General features: G+C 44.9%; 1 protein-coding gene and 1 long non-coding RNA gene across 3 annotated transcripts in view; one reads left to right on the plus strand and one right to left on the minus strand.

Annotated features, from left to right (window-relative positions):
- LOC128332666 (uncharacterized) lies at nt 1-8,285 on the plus strand. The gene is made up of 2 exons (XR_008310714.1): nt 1-345; nt 7,387-8,285. It is a non-coding gene; the product is annotated as an uncharacterized LOC128332666 (long non-coding RNA).
- Nucleotides 2,113-21,409, minus strand: part of FAM76A (family with sequence similarity 76 member A) — a 26,098-nt gene continuing 6,801 nt past the window's right edge. Inside the window, exons 4-10 of one of the 2 annotated variants that reach the window (XM_053267246.1) lie at nt 21,044-21,196; nt 20,388-20,545; nt 19,212-19,298; nt 18,569-18,700; nt 7,369-7,504; nt 6,733-6,834; nt 2,113-4,192 (exon numbers count right to left, since the gene is read on the minus strand). In XM_053267246.1, the coding sequence (XP_053123221.1) occupies nt 4,106-4,192; nt 6,733-6,834; nt 7,369-7,504; nt 18,569-18,700; nt 19,212-19,298; nt 20,388-20,545; nt 21,044-21,196 (855 nt within the window). In that variant the 3' untranslated portion in view covers nt 2,113-4,105. The remainder of the gene's footprint in view (nt 4,193-6,732; nt 6,835-7,368; nt 7,505-18,568; nt 18,701-19,211; nt 19,299-20,387; nt 20,546-21,043; nt 21,197-21,409) is intronic. The other variant, XM_053267247.1, reaches the window with a different exon arrangement.

The raw sequence follows: 21,409 nt of genomic DNA on the forward strand, positions 1-21,409 counted from the left end.
CAATACGCTGGGGAGAGAACTCCAGGCTCACACACGGGGGTGGTTCTTCGTGTACGCCTAGGGGCAGCCGTGGCCATTGATTGGAATCAATGCGCTCCCCATCGTCTCTTAAAACATGATCCTGACGTTGTGCCTCAAAGTATTAATGCGCACTAAACGTATGGCAAAATAGATCTGTCGTGCTGGACTTGGAAGGTGCCACGAGCTTCTTTTTAAAGATGTGTGACTGAAACCTTGGCTTGGAGAGAGTCGCTGCCAAAAGACATCCCTGATAGACGAAACGAGGGTCTGAAACGGTATATGGCAGCTTTCTAGGTTCCTATGATGAGGCTTCTTTACTTGAAGGTGATGCACCCTTTTGAACCTCTTTCTCAGCTCTTTTAATTATTTATGCACTGCTTTTAAATTTAAAAAATCAGTTCAAATACAAGTGACTGCATTTTGCTTTTCTAATATGTATTTCCATTCTGTCCTATGGGCTTAGAGTGCCTTTCCCCTCTAAATGTTAATTTTAGCATCCCCCCCCCCAAGATTAAGTGGCAACATTTTCTAGAAGGGAATACCTGGATATAAATGGGTGGATTGTGCAAAGAGTGGAGGCCTATTCAGACATTATGTTGTGTGTGCATACAGACACATGTACATGTTTTTTGTGAATGACAGTCTCTGTTCATTTTAGAAGTGAAGCTGGCTACAGACTCCTTGCAAGCTTGCAAGGGTCAGATCAGTCCTGAAGAGCAGCTGTGAGGGTGGTGGTGGTGAGGGACCACTTAACCTCACTTCACGAAAGGCGAGGCAAACTTCATGACAAACCTTATTTCCACCATAGGAACATAGAAAGCTGCTATATACTGAGGCAGACCATTGGTTCACCTAGCTCAGTATGGTCTTCTACACAGACTGGCAGTGGCTTCTCCAAGGTTGCAGGCAGGATTCTCTCTCAGCCCTATCTTGGAGATGCCATGGAGGGAACTTGGAACCTTCTGCATGCAAGCATTCTTCCCCAAGCGGCCCCATTCCCTAAGGGGAATATCTTACAGTGCTCACATGTAGTCTCCCATTCAAATGCAAACCAGGGTGGACCCTGCTTAGCAAAGGGGACAATTCATGCTTGCTACCACAAGACCAGCTCATGCCCAACTTGGTCTATTCTCCACCCCACATTTTGCTTAACATCAAGCCTGAAGAGGAATTCTGGAGAACTCTAAAGTTTGCTCGCAACTTTCTGATATTTGTCCCAATAACTCTTCTCTGGCTTCTGAGGAAGAACAAAGTTAGGAAGTACTCTTGTGAATCCTGAATCAATGTACAAAATGAGGTCCAAGCAACACAGTATAGGCTACCACCCACTCACCTTTCCTCCCACATCTTCCTGGTAGCATTTTGCTAAAGACAAAGCACAATGTGATCATACTCAGTTGCCTCACTTCACAAGTGACAGCCAATGAAAGAAGGTAGGGAAACAGCACAATAGACTCAGGCAGCTTCTTTAACTAAACGGTATCAGGTGGATGTGGTGAGGAGATGCAGGTTGCCATCTTGCAGTTTGGGAATGATAATAAGAGTAAGTGGAGTTTTCAAAGTCAGGGGAGTCTAGGATCCTTTGCTCCCTCACAGAAAACCATTGTTCATTCCCTCACTTGTTTTAGAAAGCAATGTTCCCATATATATTTAATAGACATTAAATACTCTCACAAAGGAAAAGGATCCGTATCACCTAGCAACATGGGAAGCTGCCTTATGATGAGTCCAAGCATTGGTCCATCTAGCTCAGTATTGTCTACACTGACTGGCAGCAGCTTCTCTAAGGAGTCTCTCCCAGCCCTACCTGGATATCCTGCCAGGGAGTGGTCCTGGGACTTTCGGCATGCAAAGCAGATGCTCTACCACTAAGCTATGGCCCCATCCCCGAAGGGAAATATCTTACAGCAGATAGCACCCACATGTAGTCACCCATCCAAATGCAAACTAGGGTGGACCTCACTTAGCAAGAGACACAATTCATGTTTGTTACTATAAGATCAGCTCTCTTCCCCATGCCTATTTGGTATCCCTGGGACAAACATTTCAGCAAGCAAATGTCTTTCTTTAAAATAAAACAAGGAAACTTAATTACAGAAAATACTGTTTAATTCCCCTACGTACATCAGATTCCACAGTAGCACCAAAAGCTCTTTGTGCTTCACGCCAAAGGCCTGTGCCTGATCGGGCCCAAGTCAAGAGAAAATATGGGTTCTCTTCGTTGACTTGACCAAGAAAGGCATAGACAAAATATCAAAATGCGAAGCCATTGAAATATTCTGCCCCCTCCCCCAAAAACACACCTTTTTACATTTGTTTTATACAAATCAATGCATCTCTTTAAGATCGCCAATGTTACAAACATAGAAAGAAAAAACAGTGTTACTATAAATCACCCACTTAAATTCATGATCAAGTTGTCACAATTGAGAAAAAAAGACACTATTTACAGAAAGATCATTGTCCTTGTCTTTAAAACCATTCCCACCTATTTTAAAGTGTCTACGAATCAGTTTTCCCTAAAAATGTTTTAAGTATAAAAAGTAGGTTTCTGCTGTTACACTCCTCCCAAGTGCAACATTTTTTAAACATGGAGGAAAATTTTCCTCTCCAGGAAAATAAAGCGGGGGTGGGGGGTGGGGAGAGCAAAAACAAAACACAAATAAATAACCCACAGCAGAGCATTCAATTCAATATCCTTTCTTCCACGTTCAAGGCTTGTAGGTCTTCAAAGTGCTATTGAAGAAATGTGTGTGTATGTATAAACCTAGCTGCAGCTAACATCCCTCACCTTATAAAAAGGCCAAATTTCTCCTTTCGGATTGCTGTGTTAGGTGTGTGTGTCTGCAGCAGAGACTTTCCTTCTGAGCCATCTCTTTAGACTAGACTCTGCAAAAGGGAGTAACCCGGCCAGACACTTACTTACCAAGTTCTCAGCTACATTTGAAAACCTGCATTTCCCAAGAGATGCCTTCAGGGCAGGGCCCAAACACCTGCAGAGTTCATCTCATGTCTCTCCGCTAATAAAAACAGGGGTTAGGAGTTTAGTTTCTCCGTGACCTTACTGGAGCTCCTGAAAGCCTCCGTTTCCTGCGAAGCCATGGTCACTGTCAGAGAACGTCCATCTTCACTCAGAGGTCCCCCAAATGACTTTTTGTACTGCTACTGTTCTCTGCTCGGCTCTCTAGAACATGTGCATGGTGGTGCCTTGTTGCTATTGAGGTTACACTAAGTTCCTTGGGAGGGGCCTCACCCCACATTCCATCCAAAGACTCATCTCCTCCTCCACCTCCTAATACAGAGTGAAAGGACAGGAGAAAAAGCAGCTAAATCTTGATCAGAGACAGAACCTGCAAGCCTCGCACTATTCTAAAACAAAAAAGCAATGTCATATAAATTAGCATGATGCAACTCAAGATAAGTAAAATCCCAAAGTAGTGAACCACCTTCGTTGCAATGAATGTTCCCCATTATTTTGCCAAAAGACCCTTACACCTCTTGAAACCCAGACAGATGGTTGCTACTTGATTAAAACCAACCAACCAACCAACCCAAACTCAAGAGAAACATTTCAGAAATAATCTCAAAGTACTTTGCATATTGGTACAATATGTATATTGGTGCAATATGCAAACACTCTATAAATAAGCCAAGTTAAATGCTTCCCTTTAAAATGCTAAATGAAAATAGAACATTAAAATTGGCTTCCATTTCGATATACATGGAAAAAGATAAAGCAACTGAAATTGCAAGGCATCCTATTCCATAGTCTCTGTTTCCTTACAAATTGGATGACAGCAATGATCAAACTGAATAAGAAAATCTCTACATTGACAGTGTTTGTTCAAGGGTCTGAAAGATGCTGGTAGTGGAAAACGTGCCCCACAACCAACCTCATCACTGTTTGATGACAGGAGAACTAGATATTAAAACCCAACACTCAAGCATGCTACCGAATGGCCACACAGAGAGATTTCCATTGCATCCATAGCAATATCAAAGTGAGGTTCTGGAAAGATTCCGCAGAACCTTGGGTTCCAAAAGAGAGAGACTCCTTAGCGTGGGAGGAGTTCCCATGTTGTGCTTAAGGGGAGGTTATCGTTCCTGACTTCTCTGGCTTTTTGCCCTTGGATAAAGCTGCAGCTTGTTTCAGGAGCTCTCTGTTCTTGGCCTGTTGAAAAACCAGAAAATGTGTATTTCAGTGCACTGGACTGGCGTTACTAGGGTAACTGCTGCCAATTGTGTAGAACCATGAATTTGGAGAAGAAAATATATGCAAGGGCAGTGCATCCTTTGCACTAAAAAGAGAAGAGGAGCCTGTGGCACCATGGTGATTGGGCAGTGGGGATTCCATATGCAGATAGGGAGGAGGAGCCTGTGATGGTTAAGGTCAGTTGGAATGCAACTGTTACTGGTCAGAAGATGTTCTTCATTGTAGAGGAGAGGAATCTATCTATATATAAATAGACAGTGGTCAGGGGTTTGCAAAGAGAGGAGTTGTGAGGGAGGAAAGAGCCCCTTCAGGAGTAGGAGGCTGCCGTTGTGTGAATTAGATGAGGAAATAAGATGAACAAGAGCTGTTAACTCAGGGAGGGAGAGAGAAAAAGAGAAAGAGAGAAAAAGAAGGGAGGGGATGAGAGAAAGGGCGAGGGATGGGCCCGAGCCTGTCAGCGGCCTGAGGGGAACGGGTGGCCATGGTGGCGGCAGCAAAGGAGGGCCCAGTCAACCATTGCTGCTATTTGCTGCTATTACTGAGGCCATTGGCAGAGGCAGGCAGGCAAGGACAGGCCTGGGCCTGAGCAAGTGGCCATGGCAGCAGCGAGGAAGGGCTCAGTCAACCACTGCTTCTGCTGCTCCTGTGGGGAGGAGCAGGAGCGTAGCTCGGGCGGGGAGGTCTATGGGGATAGGGGGCTGCAACCTGCCAATAGGCACCAGCCACACTGCATCTGCGACCAAGAGGGGCAAGGGGGATGGAATAAAGGGATGGAGGAGGAGCAGGAGTGGAGCTCAGATGAGGGTGGAGAGATCTCTCAGGTGAAGGGGGCTCTGGGGTGAGGGGAGCAATCAAGTACTAGCGCGCAGATGCTCTGCGCAGGTGAGGCTAGTTTTAATTATTTTTACATGCCTTATTCTGATGTTGCTTCTTGTCAGTGACAGGACACTGAAGCCCTGCCCCTAATCACCACATAGCTTATTCAGTCACCTTCTCTGCTTCCTGAGATTTCAGCAGACAACACCCACACATTTTCAAAAACCTTTGCAACCCTAAGGGTTTGCTTAAAAGCCAACAATGAAACCGAGGCAGAGTTCTGTGCCTCACACAGCCTGCAGGTCTTCTGCCCAAGCATCACCGTTCCATCAAGTGGCAACAAAGAGTGTTTCATTTTAGAGAAATGCAACTCGGGTACTCCTTGTGAACCTAAAGCAGATGCAGCCATCCACTAGGCCAGTGGTTCCCAACCAGGTTCCTCCAGATGTTGCTGAACTACAACTCCCAGCATCCCCAGCTACAATGTATTATGGCTGGGAGTGCTGGGAATTGTAGTTCAGTAACATCTGGAGGAACCCTGGTTGGGACCACTGCACTGGGCTAACCAAGGCAATCACCTGGGGGGCACAACATGCCTCCCTTTCCCTCTCCAAGCAACCACTGACATGTCTGACTTACTGGATGTGCCCATTCGCTCTCCTCCCTGGTAGCAGGGGGGGAGAAAGAGCTAACCTTACCTTGCTTTGCTCTCTCTCCTGTCCTGGTGAATGAGCAGCCTGCACAGCTCAAGTTAAAGCTTGGGCTCTGCAGTTCTTGCCTGGGGTGGGAGGGCGCCAAAGAAACTTTGCCTAGAACGCCAAAAACCCCAGGCCTGCCTCTGGACTAAAGGCCCACATGTACAGATGACTGTGTCTGAGTGGGGGACCAGAGCAGGCTGGAAGTGGGAGATAAGGCTTGAAGAGACTTGATGTGCTGGGAAAGTGCAGTGGAAAACAAATAGTGATAACAGGTGGGTCTTAACTGGTTGGAAGGGAACAGAAGCCACTTACAGAAACCTGGGATTGAGATAAGTTACATGCACACAATGGTTACTTCCCGATGAGACTACTGTAACACACTCTACATGAGGATGTCCTTGAAGAGTGTCTGGAAAAAATGGGTGCACAATGTGGTGGTAAAGACCCATTCATGGGAACCCATTCGTATGACCAAATTACACTTCAAATACTTTTTGAAGACCCTGAGAGAGGAAAGCTCTCATTCCAAAACCGAGGGGCCATGTCTTATGGTTGCATTTCCCATCTTTAGCACAGAACCTACCTTCCCTGGCAGATCTGAATATCAGGCAACAGATCTGACTTCTTTATTAATGTGTCACAGCCCACATAATGAGTAAATATCTATGTGACCTCTAGGGCTGCACAACTTTGGTCTTGCTGCAGATGTTGGACTACAATTCCCGTCATGCCTGGCTATTGGCCATGGTGGCTGAGGTTTATGGGCGTTGTAGTCCCAAAACATCTGGAGGGCCAAAGTTGTGTAGGTCTGATCAGAAGTCATAAGAGATGACATAAGGAATCCAAATGTGACAAGCAAACATTTAGGGACATCAGAAGAATATTCTAAGATCTAACCATACGAAGGCATGTTAAACTGGTCCAATGTACATCATTGTCCAGTTAATCTTGTGAACGCTTACTTTCAAGGGAAATAAAAGTCACCTGTAATTGTTCTGTGACTTCCTTGTGAGTCTTCTCCATTTGGTTCATTTTCACCCTCATCTGGGATTCTTGGTACTGCAGATCAGCCTTGAGTTCAGTTATCTGAAAAACAAACAAAATTGATTGGGCCCAGAGGAAAGTAAAAACATTTACATTCTTTTGCACTGAATGCATATACAACTCAAGATATCCTTGTAAAAATCCATCATGTTCAGGTAGGTACAACATTGCCCTTGAGAAGATGATGAAATGCTTCACTGACTTCTCTATATTCAGCTTAAAACTGGAGCCAGAGCCCACCTCACACTAGCCCAAGCCCCTCATGGTTTAATTTTCAAAATGAGTTATTTGATATTGAGGTCATTAACACAATCAAAAACTGTGTTCTGTCTGAGTTTGGGAGCTGTGTATGCTCCCAATTTTCGGTGGTGTGGAAGCAAGGTGGGAAGAAAAGCTACCCAGGTTCTCTTCCTATCTTGCTTCCACACAACCGAAAATTGGGAGCATACACAGCTCCCAAACCCGGACAGAACACAGTTTTTGATTGGGTAAATGACCTCATTGTTTTGCTAGCTGCCTTGGGCTGATTTTATGAGGAAAGGTGGGGTATACATTTCTAAAATAAAAAGAAGTGACCTTCTTCTCCTTCTCCAGTATCATCTGATCCTTCTGGTGCAGCATTTTCTTTAGAGTAGCCACTTCTTCCTTCAGCTGGGCTATGATGACAAAGTGGTCAGTGCCAGGAGAATCCAAGGCAAGATCTGGAGAAAAACTACAAGAAACAACAACAGTAACCTCATTACACACCTTTGCTCCCCAAGACATCTGGAAGGATTTATGTGGAGGATAAGCCCTGAAGAAGAGAGGTCAGTCCCACAGAATTACAAGCCTGGAAAGCACCCCTTGAATAATCCAGCCACTGCCATTAACTGAGAGAGGACATGCTACATGACCAATGTATTTACTGATAGAGAGTTGCTCCACTCGCAAATTTAAGTTGGGCACATTTATTTAGCCTTTGTTGTATGTGTTTTTAAACTCTGTAATGCAAAAAGTTTCCATTCCTTCCTCAGGCCATTAACAGCAGCATGCTTAACCTGATATTTAATGTGGCTGCATTTCTGCATCATACCGCCATATGCTCAAGGGGCAAATTGGAATTGCTCTACTTTTGAGTCTATGGCTGCACTCCTGTGCACACTTGCTTGTGAGCAGTCACCCCTTGAATTCAGTGGGACTTACTTTCAAACACACATGCACAGGGTAGGGCTGCATGTATCTAAAAACATACCACAGCATTTCATCTGGGGAGAGGGATGATGGTTATCTATCTTCTCACTCATTGCTCCCTTTGCTAAAAATATACCCAAATATAAATATCCAGCCTGTCTCATCTTTTGTCACCTCCCTTGCTTGAAATAGTGTCAGATGGCCTGTTTCTGTCCAGATCCACAATAATCCTTCCTTGCAGCATCATTGTGTAACATTGTTGTGCACTGCCCAGAACCTTTGGTCTAAAAATGTAACAAATAAATAATAGCTAGTTGCTCCTATGTGGGGTTTCTTCTGTTGATTATTTCACTCTTGTGTAAAATACTGTACACTTGTCCTGGCAGGATTTAAATCAATTATTTTCAGCTTAGCTCTAAAGCTGTAGGCTGAACCACTTGGCCTCACATAAGAACAGCCCTGCTGGCTCAGGCCCAAGGCCTCTCTAGTCCAGCATCCTGTTTCACAGAGTGGCCCACCAGATGCCTCTGGGGAGCCCACAGGCAAGAGGTATATGCATGCCCTCTCTCTTGCTGTCATTGCCCGACAACTGGCATTCAGAGAGAACCTTCCTCTGAGGCTGGAGGTGCCACATAGCCACTAGACTAGTAGCCATTGATAGACCTCTCCTCCATGAATTTGTCTTAAGCCCCTTTTAAAGCCATCCAAACTGGTGGCCATCACCACACTGCATGGCAAATAATTCCATAGATTACACGCTGTGTGAAAAGGTACTTCCTCTTGTTGGTCCTAAATTTCCTGACCTTCAGTTCCATGGGATGACCCCTGGTTGTAGTGTTGTGTGTGTGAGAGAGAAATTTCTCTGTCCACCCTCACCACTCCATGCATAATTTTATACACCTTGATCATGTCTTCCCTTAGTCACTTCTTTTCCAAGCTGCTTAGTCACCTCCTTTCCAGCTGCTGTAGCATAGCCTCATAAGGAAGGTTCTCACACACCCTTCCCGCTGTTTTCACATATTACATTCCAATGCATGTATAATCTATGTACAGGGTACACAACTGTTAATATGTACACCTTGTAATTTGTACATGGTACTCACATAATATGTTCAACACACACAAAACAGTGCACACAATCTGTGCTCTACATTTGAGTAGGGTTGTGCACAGAACTGCTCAGCGCTCCATTCTAGGAGTGCCAAACAGGTAGGCAGTGTCTTCCCTCCCCCTTAAAGTGACTCCCCTGCCCTCCCAGGAGTGCACGGAACCCATTCAATGCACATCCCTACATTTGAGGAATCCAGTCCTTGCATTACCTCTAAAAATAAATGCATATACAGTCATTCAAAAGAGGAGGTGATCTGCTCTTGTGGTAGCAAGCATGAATTGTCCCCTTTGCTAAGCAGGGTCCATCCTGGTTGCATTTGAATGGGAGACTACATGTGTGATCACTGCAAGTTATTCCCCTTAGGGCATGAGGCCACTCTGGGAAGCGCAGAGGGTTCCAAGTTCCCTCCCTGGCAGCATCTCCAAGACAGGGCTGAGAGAGACTCCTGCCTGTAACCTTGGAGAAGCCGCTGCCAGTCTGTGTAGACCATACAGGGCTAGATGGACCAAGGGTCTAACTCAGTATGAGGCAGCTGTCTATGTTCCTATGTGTAGGCACACCTGTACGTTTGTACAATGCAAAGTGAATAACCATAACATAACAGCCCCATCGTAAGGTGGGGAATATCGCACACCCCCATGTAGTTTAGATAGGAGCAATGGGTCTTCCCATTCATAATAGCTATTTAAATATATCTTGGCATTCCTCTTGTTCTAGTTTTCACTTTGGGGGGAAAATTGGAAATTAATTTTTTTCCACACAAAGAAGGGTAGTTGCAGACCTCAGCCAGAATCCTGACTAATACTGTGCTTGTGCCAACAAGCAAAGTTGCACTTGTGCATGACAACTGGGTAGCACAGGGATTTGTACAAGGGCACTACTGCACAAAAGTTTCTTTGAAGATATATAGTAGGCTGGTTCACACAATTCTAAGTCCTATCCAAGTTCGGGAGCTGTGCACGCTCCAGTTTTCTGATGGTCTGTGAATAAAAAGCAAGATAGGAGGGGAAGGAAGTGATCGTCTGCTAAGACGATCATATGCTCTGGGTCGGAGGGCTCTGTCCTACCCAGCAACTGTGCCCAGGTCTTTAACGAGGTAGGACAAAAACGCCTCCGACCCAGCAGCTGGTTAGCAGACGATCACTTCCTCCCCCTCCTACCTTGCTTTTAACTCACAGACAATCGGAAAACTGGAGCATGTACAGCTCCTGAACTTGGGTAGGATGCATCTCCTACCTATTGAGGATTGTGGGAACAGCCCTGATGTATGTCACAGATTGCATAAACATGCTTGTGCTAGCACAACACTAGTATGGAATGTAAACTCCAGGCAGTGCAAGTAGCTAGTGCAATGTCCTTGTCCAAGCGCAGCATTAAGCAGAGTGTTGGCCTTTGGCTATAACTGCTAGAATCAAAAAGCAAACTATACACACTGTATACAGATTACTGGAAATCTTCAACAAGGGCACAACTATCCTACAAACTTATACTGGCTTTCTCCAAAGAATCCTGGGAAGAAGAAAAAAGTAATGTCCTGTTTTATTATTCCACACAAGGCTAACAGGTTTTGAAAGACAAAGAGAAGAATATTCCCCTCTAAAAGGACTTTCCTGACCTGTGGAACTCATTGCCACAATATGCAAAACTAGACAACTAGACTTACTTTGGGACTAATCAGGGGTGAGCAACTGACCCATCAGCAGGACCCATCAGAACTCCCACCCACCCACCCATTCCCCACCTGCTATTGCTTATGCCAAGTGCATCTCAGCACCAAACAAGTGATTATCTGGTGACTTTGTGACCAATCTTTCACAAGAGGAGCAAAAGTGATTTGCTTCACAGGAGTGTAGTGAGAATCAGTAAAAAGAAGGCAAATCACACTGCATACTTTAAAAGGAGCTAAAAATATTTCACAGTACACATTTGGGTCCTGCATCTCTGGTTATTCATATTTGTGCTTTGAATCAACTTACCTTGCCCACTAGAGAGAGAGCTGGTCTTATGGTAAGGTAAAGTGTGCCGTCAAGTCGATTTCGACTCCTGGCTACCACAGAGCCCTGTGGTTTCCTTTGGTAGAATAGAGGAGGGGTTGACCATTGCCTCCTCCTGCGCAGTATGAGATGATGCCTTTTAGCATCTTCCTATATCGCTGCTGCCCGATATAGTACCAGTGGGGGTTTGAACCGGCAATCTTCTGCTTGTTAGTCAAGCATTTCCCCGCTGCGCCACTTAAGTAGCAAGCTTGAAATGCCCCCTCTGCTAAGCAGGGTCCTCCCTCGTTTGCATTTGAATGGGAGACTACATGTGTGAGCATTGTAAGATATTCCTTTTAAGGGATGGGGCTGTTCTGGGAAGAGCATCTGCCTGTTTGCATGCAGAAGCTTCCAAGTTCCCTCCCTGGCATCTCCCGGACAGGGCTGAGAGAGACTACTACCTGCAACCTCGGAGAAGCTGCTGCCAGTCCGTGTAGACAATACTGGGCTAGATGGGCCAATGGTCATACTTGCTAGAAGGCAGTTGCCTATGTTCCTATGGGCCTGCACAGCTTGTGACCAAGCTGAATTCAGCTTGCCATCTACATGCTGGGTCCTGTTCGGGGCTTCGCAATCCACCCACCCCATTTTTAGAGTTCCAGAAAGACACTAAAAAGAGGAAGGTTTTTTAGCCTGATAAGACTGCTTTCAGCTTGCTGGATTACAGGTTATGCAAGTCTGCAGTATGCAGTCCCTAAGACCTCATTCTCACCAAGGTGGTCAACTTGTGTCAGGGCTGTATCTTCAGGCCTCAGGCAGAACTTCACATGACTAAATATTCCTCTATAGGAAGAAAAAGTCCTATCCATAGCAGACTATCATGGCAGGGAAGCAAGAACTTTCCCCCTGGCATGCTACCTTTCTAAGTGGAGGAAATGGTTCTTATGGAAGGCTTTCAGTCACGTGAATCTCGACCTGAAATGGTACAGTCTTGACAAAGGTTGATTACCTCAGTGAGAACCAGAACCAAGAGTTTCTTCGTTAACAAGGCAGCAATAGAGTGTTACTTCCTTTGTCTTTACAACTGGATCTTCAGGCCTGCATGCATCATACTAGGTGGGAGTAAAGCGAAACAGAAACGCAAAGGGTCTTTGTTGTCTAGGCTGCCAAATGGGTGGGGAGTCACCCAGGACCTTGTGCTTATGGAAGCCTGGGCTGCAGCTCAGCAAATGAGATTATTCTGGTTCCCACAAGGCCAGAACAATTGGTATTAATCACAGGGAAACCCTGTGTACTATCCTTGTCTTGGGCACTGCAAAAGCTAGAGACTGCCTTATTGCTGACTATCATTTTCAAAAATCAAGTTCTGGCTGCCTCCCAGGTTTGCCTATGTGCACAATCTGTGGCATTTCCTGCTCTACCAGCCAGAATATAGCCACCATAACTGTGACAGGAACCCTGCAGACTTGATTGGAAGACACCAGTTCCAACTAGCCACCTCATGAACTAGAACACTTAAGGACTATCCTGTCATTTTGCTTCTTCTGGTTTATGGCTGCCCTCCAGTGGCAGTGAACAGATACTGTCCTAATCAACTGAACGTGCTTCTAAGGAAAACCCTTAATATATTACATACGTGTTTGCATCTAGAGCAATGGTAGGCAACCTTGGCACTCCATCTGCTGTTGAACTACAACTCTCATCATTCCCAGTCACAATTTATTGTGGCTGGAGCTGGTGGGAGTTGAAGTTCAACAACTGCTCGAGTGCCAAGATTGTCTACCCCTGGTAGATATGTTGCCAATCTGGGATGTGGCCTTTTCAGTGGTGGCACTCCTCCAAAGGCAGATTCAGCAATGCTAATAGAAGGGGTTAAACTTTGGGGTGTGTGGAGTGGAGCAAGGAGAAGAAGAGAGGACCCATAGGATGGTGTGAAAGTTATCCTATTCTGGTCTCTGCTAGGTCAGAGCTTAGACGAGAAACTGACTGAAACCCTCACGTAAGCTGCAACCAGTTTCCCAAAGGAAGAGCAGGATGGAAGAATAACCAAGAGCAGCACATTGTGGAACAGCATCACCAAAAGCATACAAAAATTACAGAACTTGCAAACCTGGCATAGGCAGCTCGGGGGAAAGAGGCAATGCTTGTTCACATGTACTATTACACTGGGGTCCACAGAATGTATACCACCACTTTCCAAGTGGAAGCTGCAAAAAGCAATGGATGCATTAGCGGGGAAGGTGGCACTGATTTTTTTCAGTGGCATTTGCAACAGCAATATTTTGTCACTTTTCCAAGCTTGTGTGCTGGGAAACTGTAATGGGCCTGCAACAGAAGTGCTGCCTTGAAGGAAGATGTTTGAAGCCTACTCAAAGGAGTAGCAGCTACACAATTCTTGGGGTGAGAGGGGGGACACCCTCATTATCATAGGAACATAGGAAGCTGTCCATCTTGCTCGACGTTGTCTACACAGACTGGCAGCGGCTTCTCCAAGGTTGCAGGCAGGAATCTCTCTCAGCCCTATCTTGGAGATGCCAGAGAGGGAACCTGGAACCTCCTGCATGGAGCATGCAGGTGCTCTTCCCAGAGCGGCCCCATCCCCTAAGGGGAATATCTTACAATGCACACATATGTAGTCTCACGTAGTATATTATCAAGGGTACTTCAGATCACAATCTCAGACTGCATATAATGGAGGCAGACCCATTTGTTTAAACCTGGAACCCTATTCAAACATTTTGTTCAATACTTGCACAACGCATGTTCACTACACACAGGTACAGTTATTCACCATACGTTGAAGACAGGTGCAGCAGTATGCTTTCTATCTGTACCACTGGCATATACCCAGGTTCACTTTTAAGATGAATTCAGCCATTCACACAAAAACATGTATGAGTGTACAGACATCTGTCTGAATAGGGTTAGGGTCTGTCCCCAATACAATAGGGGTGAGGCAGCTTTAAAACGCAAACGGGGAAATGTGTGGGACCTGAACTCCCTCTGCCCCACAGCCCCTTTCCCCAGACTCTTTTCACTCTATTGAGCTTATTTCAGGTATTGGAGCATGGCTGGATGCAAAACTGCAGTCATAATGTTCAGCCCACCCTCTTACTCTTAAAACAACCCCCTTCCAAAAAGGTTATATGACACTGGAGTTTGAAAAAAATGTTTTATAGGTGACTAGAAACAGCAAACTGGCCTAACACCATTATAATTTGAGGCACAGTCTGAGCCCCAGACAGGACTCAGCACAGGTCCAGTTTCACACTGCTGGCAGCAGCACATCCAAGCTCTCAGTGCCAGCCTAAACAATGCATAGTGCATTTCAAGTGCCCATAGGACTTTGCGTGCATCCGCTCAGTAGGAACATAGAAAGCTACCTTGTACCAAGTCAGACAATTGGTCCATCTAGCTCAGAATTGTCTACAATGATTGGCAGCAGATCTCCAAGGTTTCAGGCAGGAGTCTCTCTCTCAGCCCTACCTGGGACTTTTACACACAGCAGACTTTCCTGTGAGTTTACTGGGAGGCTTTACTGAGAACTCAAAGCTGTCCCCCCAAAATGAAGAAAATAGTGGATTTTTTTTACCCTGGATATAAATCAGGCTACACTCTAACACACAGTGAAAAACCAGAATTGTGTGTGAACTGCTCCCCGATAACTTGCAGGGACTTCAGGGTAAATCTGGTCAATATTAGGGATGTGCATGATCCTGTTCAGAGGCCCTTTTACGGGCCTCTGAACAGGTTCAAACACGGGGCGGGGGGGTGGAAGTTCGAAACCGGGGTGTGTGTGTCACTTTAAGGGTGGGGGAGGGTGCACTTACCCCTCCCCCTACTTTCCCCCTGCCAGTGCTCAGTGCCCGTAAAAGCCTTCAGGGCGGCAGTGTACCTCCCTGCCGCCCCTTCCCCATCTTTGGGTACACACATTGTGCGCATGGACACTGAGCACCGGCAGGGGGGAAGTGGGGGGAGGGGTAAGTGCACTTTCCTCTACCCTTAAAGTTACACACACACCCGGCTTTGAACTGGCAGGGGAAAGTGGGGTAGGGGTAAGTGCACCCTCCCCTGCCCTTAAAGTAACACCCCCTACCCCTCAAGCCACCCCCACCCGGTTCTGTGCACATCCCTAGTCAATATATGTGAAATATATGTGGTTTTTTGTTTTTGTTTTGTTTTTAAATGAATGCACTCCCTCCATTCCGGAGGAGATGCGAGTTAAAGAGCTTTAAAAGCCCCGTGTGAAAAACTTCCTGGAGATGCCAGGGAGTGAACCTAGGATGTTATTCCACAGAGCTAGGTTCCCATCCCATAAGGGGAAGACCTTCGTGAGCATGACAGTCTCCCTCCCAAATGTAAACCAAGATAGACCCTGCTCAGCAAAGGAGACAATTCATGCTCAATACCACAAGACCAGCTCTCCTCCCTTTATTCTTTACAAAAGCTCTATAAAGTAGCTTGGTCTGGTTCTCCTCATTTTAATGGGGACAGGCCCATAGCCCAGTAGCAGAGCATCTGCTTTGCATGCAGAAGCCTCCAAGTTCAATCGCTGCTAGGATCTCCAGGTAAGGCTGGGAAAGACCCGTGCCTGAAACCTTGACGAGCCGTGCCCGTCAGTGTAGAGAATTTTGAGCTAGATGGACCCATGGTCTGACTCAGCATAAGGCAGCTTCCTATATCCCTCTATACAGATGGGACAGCTGAGCCCCAGAGCAAGTGGCGCCTATGATCACCAAGTGAGCTCGTGCCAAGATGGGATGTGAACTAGGGACTTCCCAACTCAACATTCTTAGCGCCAATGCTGCACTTTTGAAACACTGAATTGGAGTGTTAAGAGAAATACTACCCAATAGCTTGCACATTATATTTAAGATAGGATCTTCACTCACACACATAGCCACACAGCCCACAGGGACATCAACACGTTATGCGAACTCCCAGCTATACAATCAATGGTGTAATCAGACAATGTGTGGACTTACTAGATTTGAGCTGGACCAGGGCACCCATTCCCTTTGCTTCCATTTAAAAGATACCCTAGAGCAGGGGTAGGCAACCTTGGCTCAAATTCATTACGAGAAACAACATCACGCTTTTTCAACAGCGGTTGGAGAGCTAAGGTTGCCTGCCCCTGGCCTAGAAGACATCAGCTTATAGTTGGTAGGACACATATAAATAGAACGATGGAGCACTCTTCAAAGTGAATTAAGCCCCAGTAGAACCAGTCAATCAATATAGAAGATTTACCTCATCAAAGCATTTCTTTTTGTGGGTTTGGGAAAGGGCACAACCGTATTAGAATAGGGTGGGGAAATGGCACTTGTGGAGCTTTAAGGCAGTAAGGAGGAATACTGGGGGGAAATCCCAAGTCTTCTAGAAAAGGGACATTGGTGCTAAGGAACCTTTTCCCCAAGGGGATTTTTAGGTTATGATATTTGGAAGACTAAGAGGTTGATAATCTAAATCAAATCTCTTAGTTATCCTGTTTCCAAAGCCTTCCTGCAAGTTGCCTGCACAATCGCACACACCCAGTCTCTAAACTGCACATGAAGATTAATTCCTCATCACTCTAACACCATGGGAAGTGATGCACTGGCAATTGTTCGAGAACATCCATTTTTAAGCAGACATGTTACAATAGAGAATGGATTTGGGGGGACTTGAGGGTGACCACAGGCAAGGTCTCATGCTGTTGACAATCAAGTAGATGATTTAGATTTGTGGTGTTTGTTTTCCTTTTCTGCACCTACTGCTAAATATAGATCAACATCACACTTCTCACATCTCATCTCTGCTCTTTGAACTGGACAGTCTGTAAATCGGAATTTACAGCATTTCCCCAGTTCTTTTGATGTCTCGTTTTATTTCACGAGGGCGGGGGGAATCCAGGAATGAGTTTGGCTCGTCAAATAATTCCATCAGCACCAGCATCTTCCTAGTGCAATATAGAAATACAGTCCTACTCACGTTACACAAGTCATACCACCATCTGAATTATGCAACTTTTATGTAAAGCCTCTCCCCAATACACTACGGACATCCCATTTATATTTAATGTTATCAGTGAATGATACCTAGAAGCCAGTGCAAATTGAAGGTGAGCCACCATCTTGCAAGATATTTTACAAAATCAAGTGTGGTGATATTAAACCTGATGAATGTTTTAGGTTCTCTGAGGTCATCATTACAAAGCGTCTTTGAGGATTCTGCAAGAAGTATTTACTGGCCTTTGCCTCACATCTATAGAAAACTCTTAATCTTTTGCAGAATGGCTGGCTGGCAGTCTCACGATAAAATATTTTTGAATGTTTTATGTTAGCCTCATGACTTGAATGTACAGTAAGCTGCCTTGAAGGCAGGATACATACATTTTAAATAATTAAGAAACTTAGTTCATTTATCTTGCAAGCAATGGCCTTCTGACAAATTGTACACCTCCTGTACACAAGTTTCAAAAAACAACCCTTAACTCCTCACTTGTTAACAGTGCAGGTGAAACTTAAAGTTGAAAAGGAGAGAGGACAGAAGACAGCCAAGGGGTTCCTGCCTACACTACCATGGTGCACATTAACAGTGTTATGTTGAAAGATTTATCCCACTCCATGGTGAGTAGCAAAACTGGTCTCTGCTAGGTGCCACAATGACTTCACGGCAGCAATGTGGGCAGGGGAAAACACAGGCCATAACACAGGCCATGGTGGTGGAAGGGGAAAACAGAGAGTAGAGAGAATCTGGATGGGAACAAAGCCAGGGTTTCATAAAGAGCACTCCAGTCTCAATTGCATGGAGGGAGATGGGATCACAGCTCAGTGGCAGAGCATCTGTTTTGGTTGCAGGAGGTTCCAGGTTCACACTCTGGCATCTCCAGATAGGGCTGGGACAGTTTCCTGCCTAAAACTTGGAGAGCCACTGCCAGTCAATGCAAGACAATACTGAGCTAGATGGATCAAGAGTCTGACTCTATATAATGCATCTTCCTATGAGATTTTATTCCCTAGTCACTTTTCTGACCCATTTTTTAAAAAGTCAATTGAAATATTTTCAGTACTTGATCCCATGCCACCTTACATAATTATTTAGAAACTGGATATTAAAAGAACTCTCTTATTGGACTGGATCACAGTCCATCTACTCCAGCACTGGTTTCAAACCGCTGCCAGCCAGATGCCTTTGGGTGCTCACAAGCAGGGAATGCAGGTGATTGTCTGCCCCAGTTGCTTCACCACAGAATCTAGTATTCAGAGGTATATTGCCCCTTTATATGGATTTCATGCCTCGGCATTTCTAAATTTACTGGTCACAGATAGCCAAGGGACAGATAGTTGTAACATGGAAATAAGAAGAAGTGTCAAGTGGAGGCTAATAAGCAGTTACCAGTGGATTAAGACACACTTTGACCTACAATCTCGGCCCCATGAGCTTTAGGAGAAAACCCATCAGCGTGGATTGTTTCCATCAATGAGACAATTCCCAGGGTTGGGAAGGAAACAGGGGAGAAAATGATAGGTGATCTCACTTCAGGATGTCAGTGCCTTGAGAAACAGGACAATCATGGGCACCGAGACTCTGTTGGGAAGCAGCCCACTGCACCAACACGGATGGGGCACTCTGGATAGGGGGGCAAAGCATCTCGGGAGAGGAAGGAACGCTGAGAATTAGAGAGGAAAGGGAGGAATGAAAATATGCACATCAAGAGTGTCAAGCCTAACTATATCCCCCTCATTCTTTTCCTGAGAAGCGCCAGGGAACTTGATTATGCTACTTCATTTGCTGTCACCCTCTGGAGGGGAAACCATGCTACTCACAGCACTGGCAGAACAAGTGCTACAGCCTTCAGCGGTGGCTGTAACCTTCCTCCTCCCAGAACAAGGGAGGAGTGGATTCTAAATGCTCTTGCTTGACAATAGCTGCCTTTTAGCTTCTATATTTCTATTCTGCACTTCCTACTCAAAGACTCTAGCCTGTAGTAAAAAAAACCTGCACTGTACAATCACAAGAATACAACCTATTGTCAGTTTCCACCGCCCCCCGCCAGAGCCCTGAAACTCCAGAGAAGGAACTCTCCTTTTTAATTGCTAAGCACTCTGACTTGTACTGCATTAAAAAGAAAAATATAGATCAAACCTCCCACCTACCCTTCTAAAATTTAACCAGCTCACCTGTCCCCATTGGCTGATATGGCATCAAACTTGGGCTTCTTTTTTGGGATTTCATTTTGAATAGAAGATGTAGATAATGTTTTCTGACTGCAAAAAGAAAAGAAGAAACAGATAAGAAACTGGAAACTTGGCAATTCCAGATCAGTATTCTGGGTGATTGCCTTGCTTCAAAAACAAAAACAAAACAAAACCACACACCAAAATTCCTTGAGACAAGAGTTGTTTGCTGATAAAGAAGCATTGCTTTAAAAGATGCAAAAATGAAATGCACTTTAGTGTACTCATTTTTTAAAAATTACATATGTTCACTTGCTACACATTGGCCTGGGTCACACAATCATTTGAACCAAAGCTTGATGCACGCTACCAGTATTAGTGTGATTGTGTGAACCCATGCCAACAACAAAATGGATAGAGCACTTGAAGCATGGGAGGAGGGTTGGCAGCATTTCACTGGGAGTCCTAATGAGTATCCTTTGAGAAGTATACATAAGAGGGGGAAGCACAGCTCATCCTGCAGCAGAACAAACCCATTCCTGTTCCCATGTAAATTTATATGCAGCCTACATTAGAATTCAACATGCCAGTGGAAAAAAGTATGCAACAATTACCACAGTAATAGGATTAATCACAACAATCAAGTGGAGATAGATATATGCTTTTTTCTCTCTTGTAATACTAGAACTTGGGGTTACCTGTTGAAACTAAATGTGGAGAGATTCCTGACAGAAAAGGAAGTATTACTTCACACACCATGTAGTTAAACTATGGAATTCGCTGCTACCGGATGTGGTGATCGCCACCAATCTCATTGGTCTTAAGAAGGAATTAGACAAATTTATGGATAACAGAGCTATCAACAGTTACTAGCCTTCATAGCTGTATACTTCCATCAGGATAAGACGTGGCATGTCCCTGAACACCAGGAGCTAGGGAACAGCAACTGGGGGTGGGAGCAGGGTGCTGCCCTCTTTTACTTGCTTGCAGATGCACCTGGTTGGCCACAGTGTGGGGCAGAATGCTGTACTGGATGAGCTTTTGGCCTAATCCAGCAGGGCTTTTCTTATGACCATGAAAACCAGCACAGGTGAAGTCACCTTGCTTTCACACCTTATGGAGTGAAAGGAATAAGCTGCTAAGACTTAGCACATCTAACAGTCAGAGTGAGACAAAGACCTGTTGTAGTGGCTGCTGCTGCTAAGCCGACCGTATTGTTCCTTCTCTTGCATGCTTGTCCGGGAAGAGGTGCTCAAGTGTTTACGTTGTTCTTTGGTCTTCTGTAAGACTCTTTTATAGGACAGCGTGCAAAGCCAACACAGCAGCTTCCCATCCACCTGAAAAACCAGGGATGGAAGTTAACAAGGAGGATGGAAGATTATCAACAATTCTCTGTCAAACAAAGATAAACACACCCACACACCCCAGCTCAACTTGAACAAAGAAACAGCTCCTCTGAAAGAGTGAATTCATTAATGAGCCTGCAGTTTAAACAAAGAAGTCAAACACAGTCCCACTGCTCTCATATGAACTGGGAAATACTATTTCATAGCTGCCAGGGACCAATTTATTCAGCTATGTTTCAGAAGACCATAAATTACTCAGACATGATACTGTACCTGCGTTCATATGTCTGTTCACATTTTTGTGTGAATGACTGTATTTGCATTCATTTAAAAAGTGAATCTGGGTTCAAAGCCCCTCAAATGCACATAGTACGGACAGGAAGTGTACTGCTGTACTTCCATTCAACATAACATGAATAACTGCACCTGTGTACACTGTACTTATAGCCACTTCTTCACTTTCACTAATGGACATATATAGCTACTCACTTTTTTCCTATCATCTTTCCGGTCAAAGGCACATTGCTGCTTGCACTGCTCACAGGAATGTGGTGGTCCATATTTCTTCTCAGAGTTCGTACAACGCTGGCACTTGTTACCAATAAATGCAGCAATTATGTTGCAGTACTGGCAGGGTTTTGGCTTTTTTAAAAAAAGAAAGCAACAGAGAGAAACATCAGAGAGATTAGCAATGTATTTTAATCCTATATGAGCTTCATCTTCATCCACTCAAATGCTCCCAACTCTGCTTTTCTAACTTCTCTCAACGGAACTAGCCAAAATAGTTATTTGGGAACATTACACACATTCCGTCCTGCCAGTATATAATTCCTCCTTTTACAACTAGTTGCAATA

Source organism: Hemicordylus capensis, chromosome 7, assembly GCF_027244095.1.
Source record: "Hemicordylus capensis ecotype Gifberg chromosome 7, rHemCap1.1.pri, whole genome shotgun sequence".
Classification (NCBI taxonomy): domain Eukaryota; kingdom Metazoa; phylum Chordata; class Lepidosauria; order Squamata; family Cordylidae; genus Hemicordylus; species Hemicordylus capensis.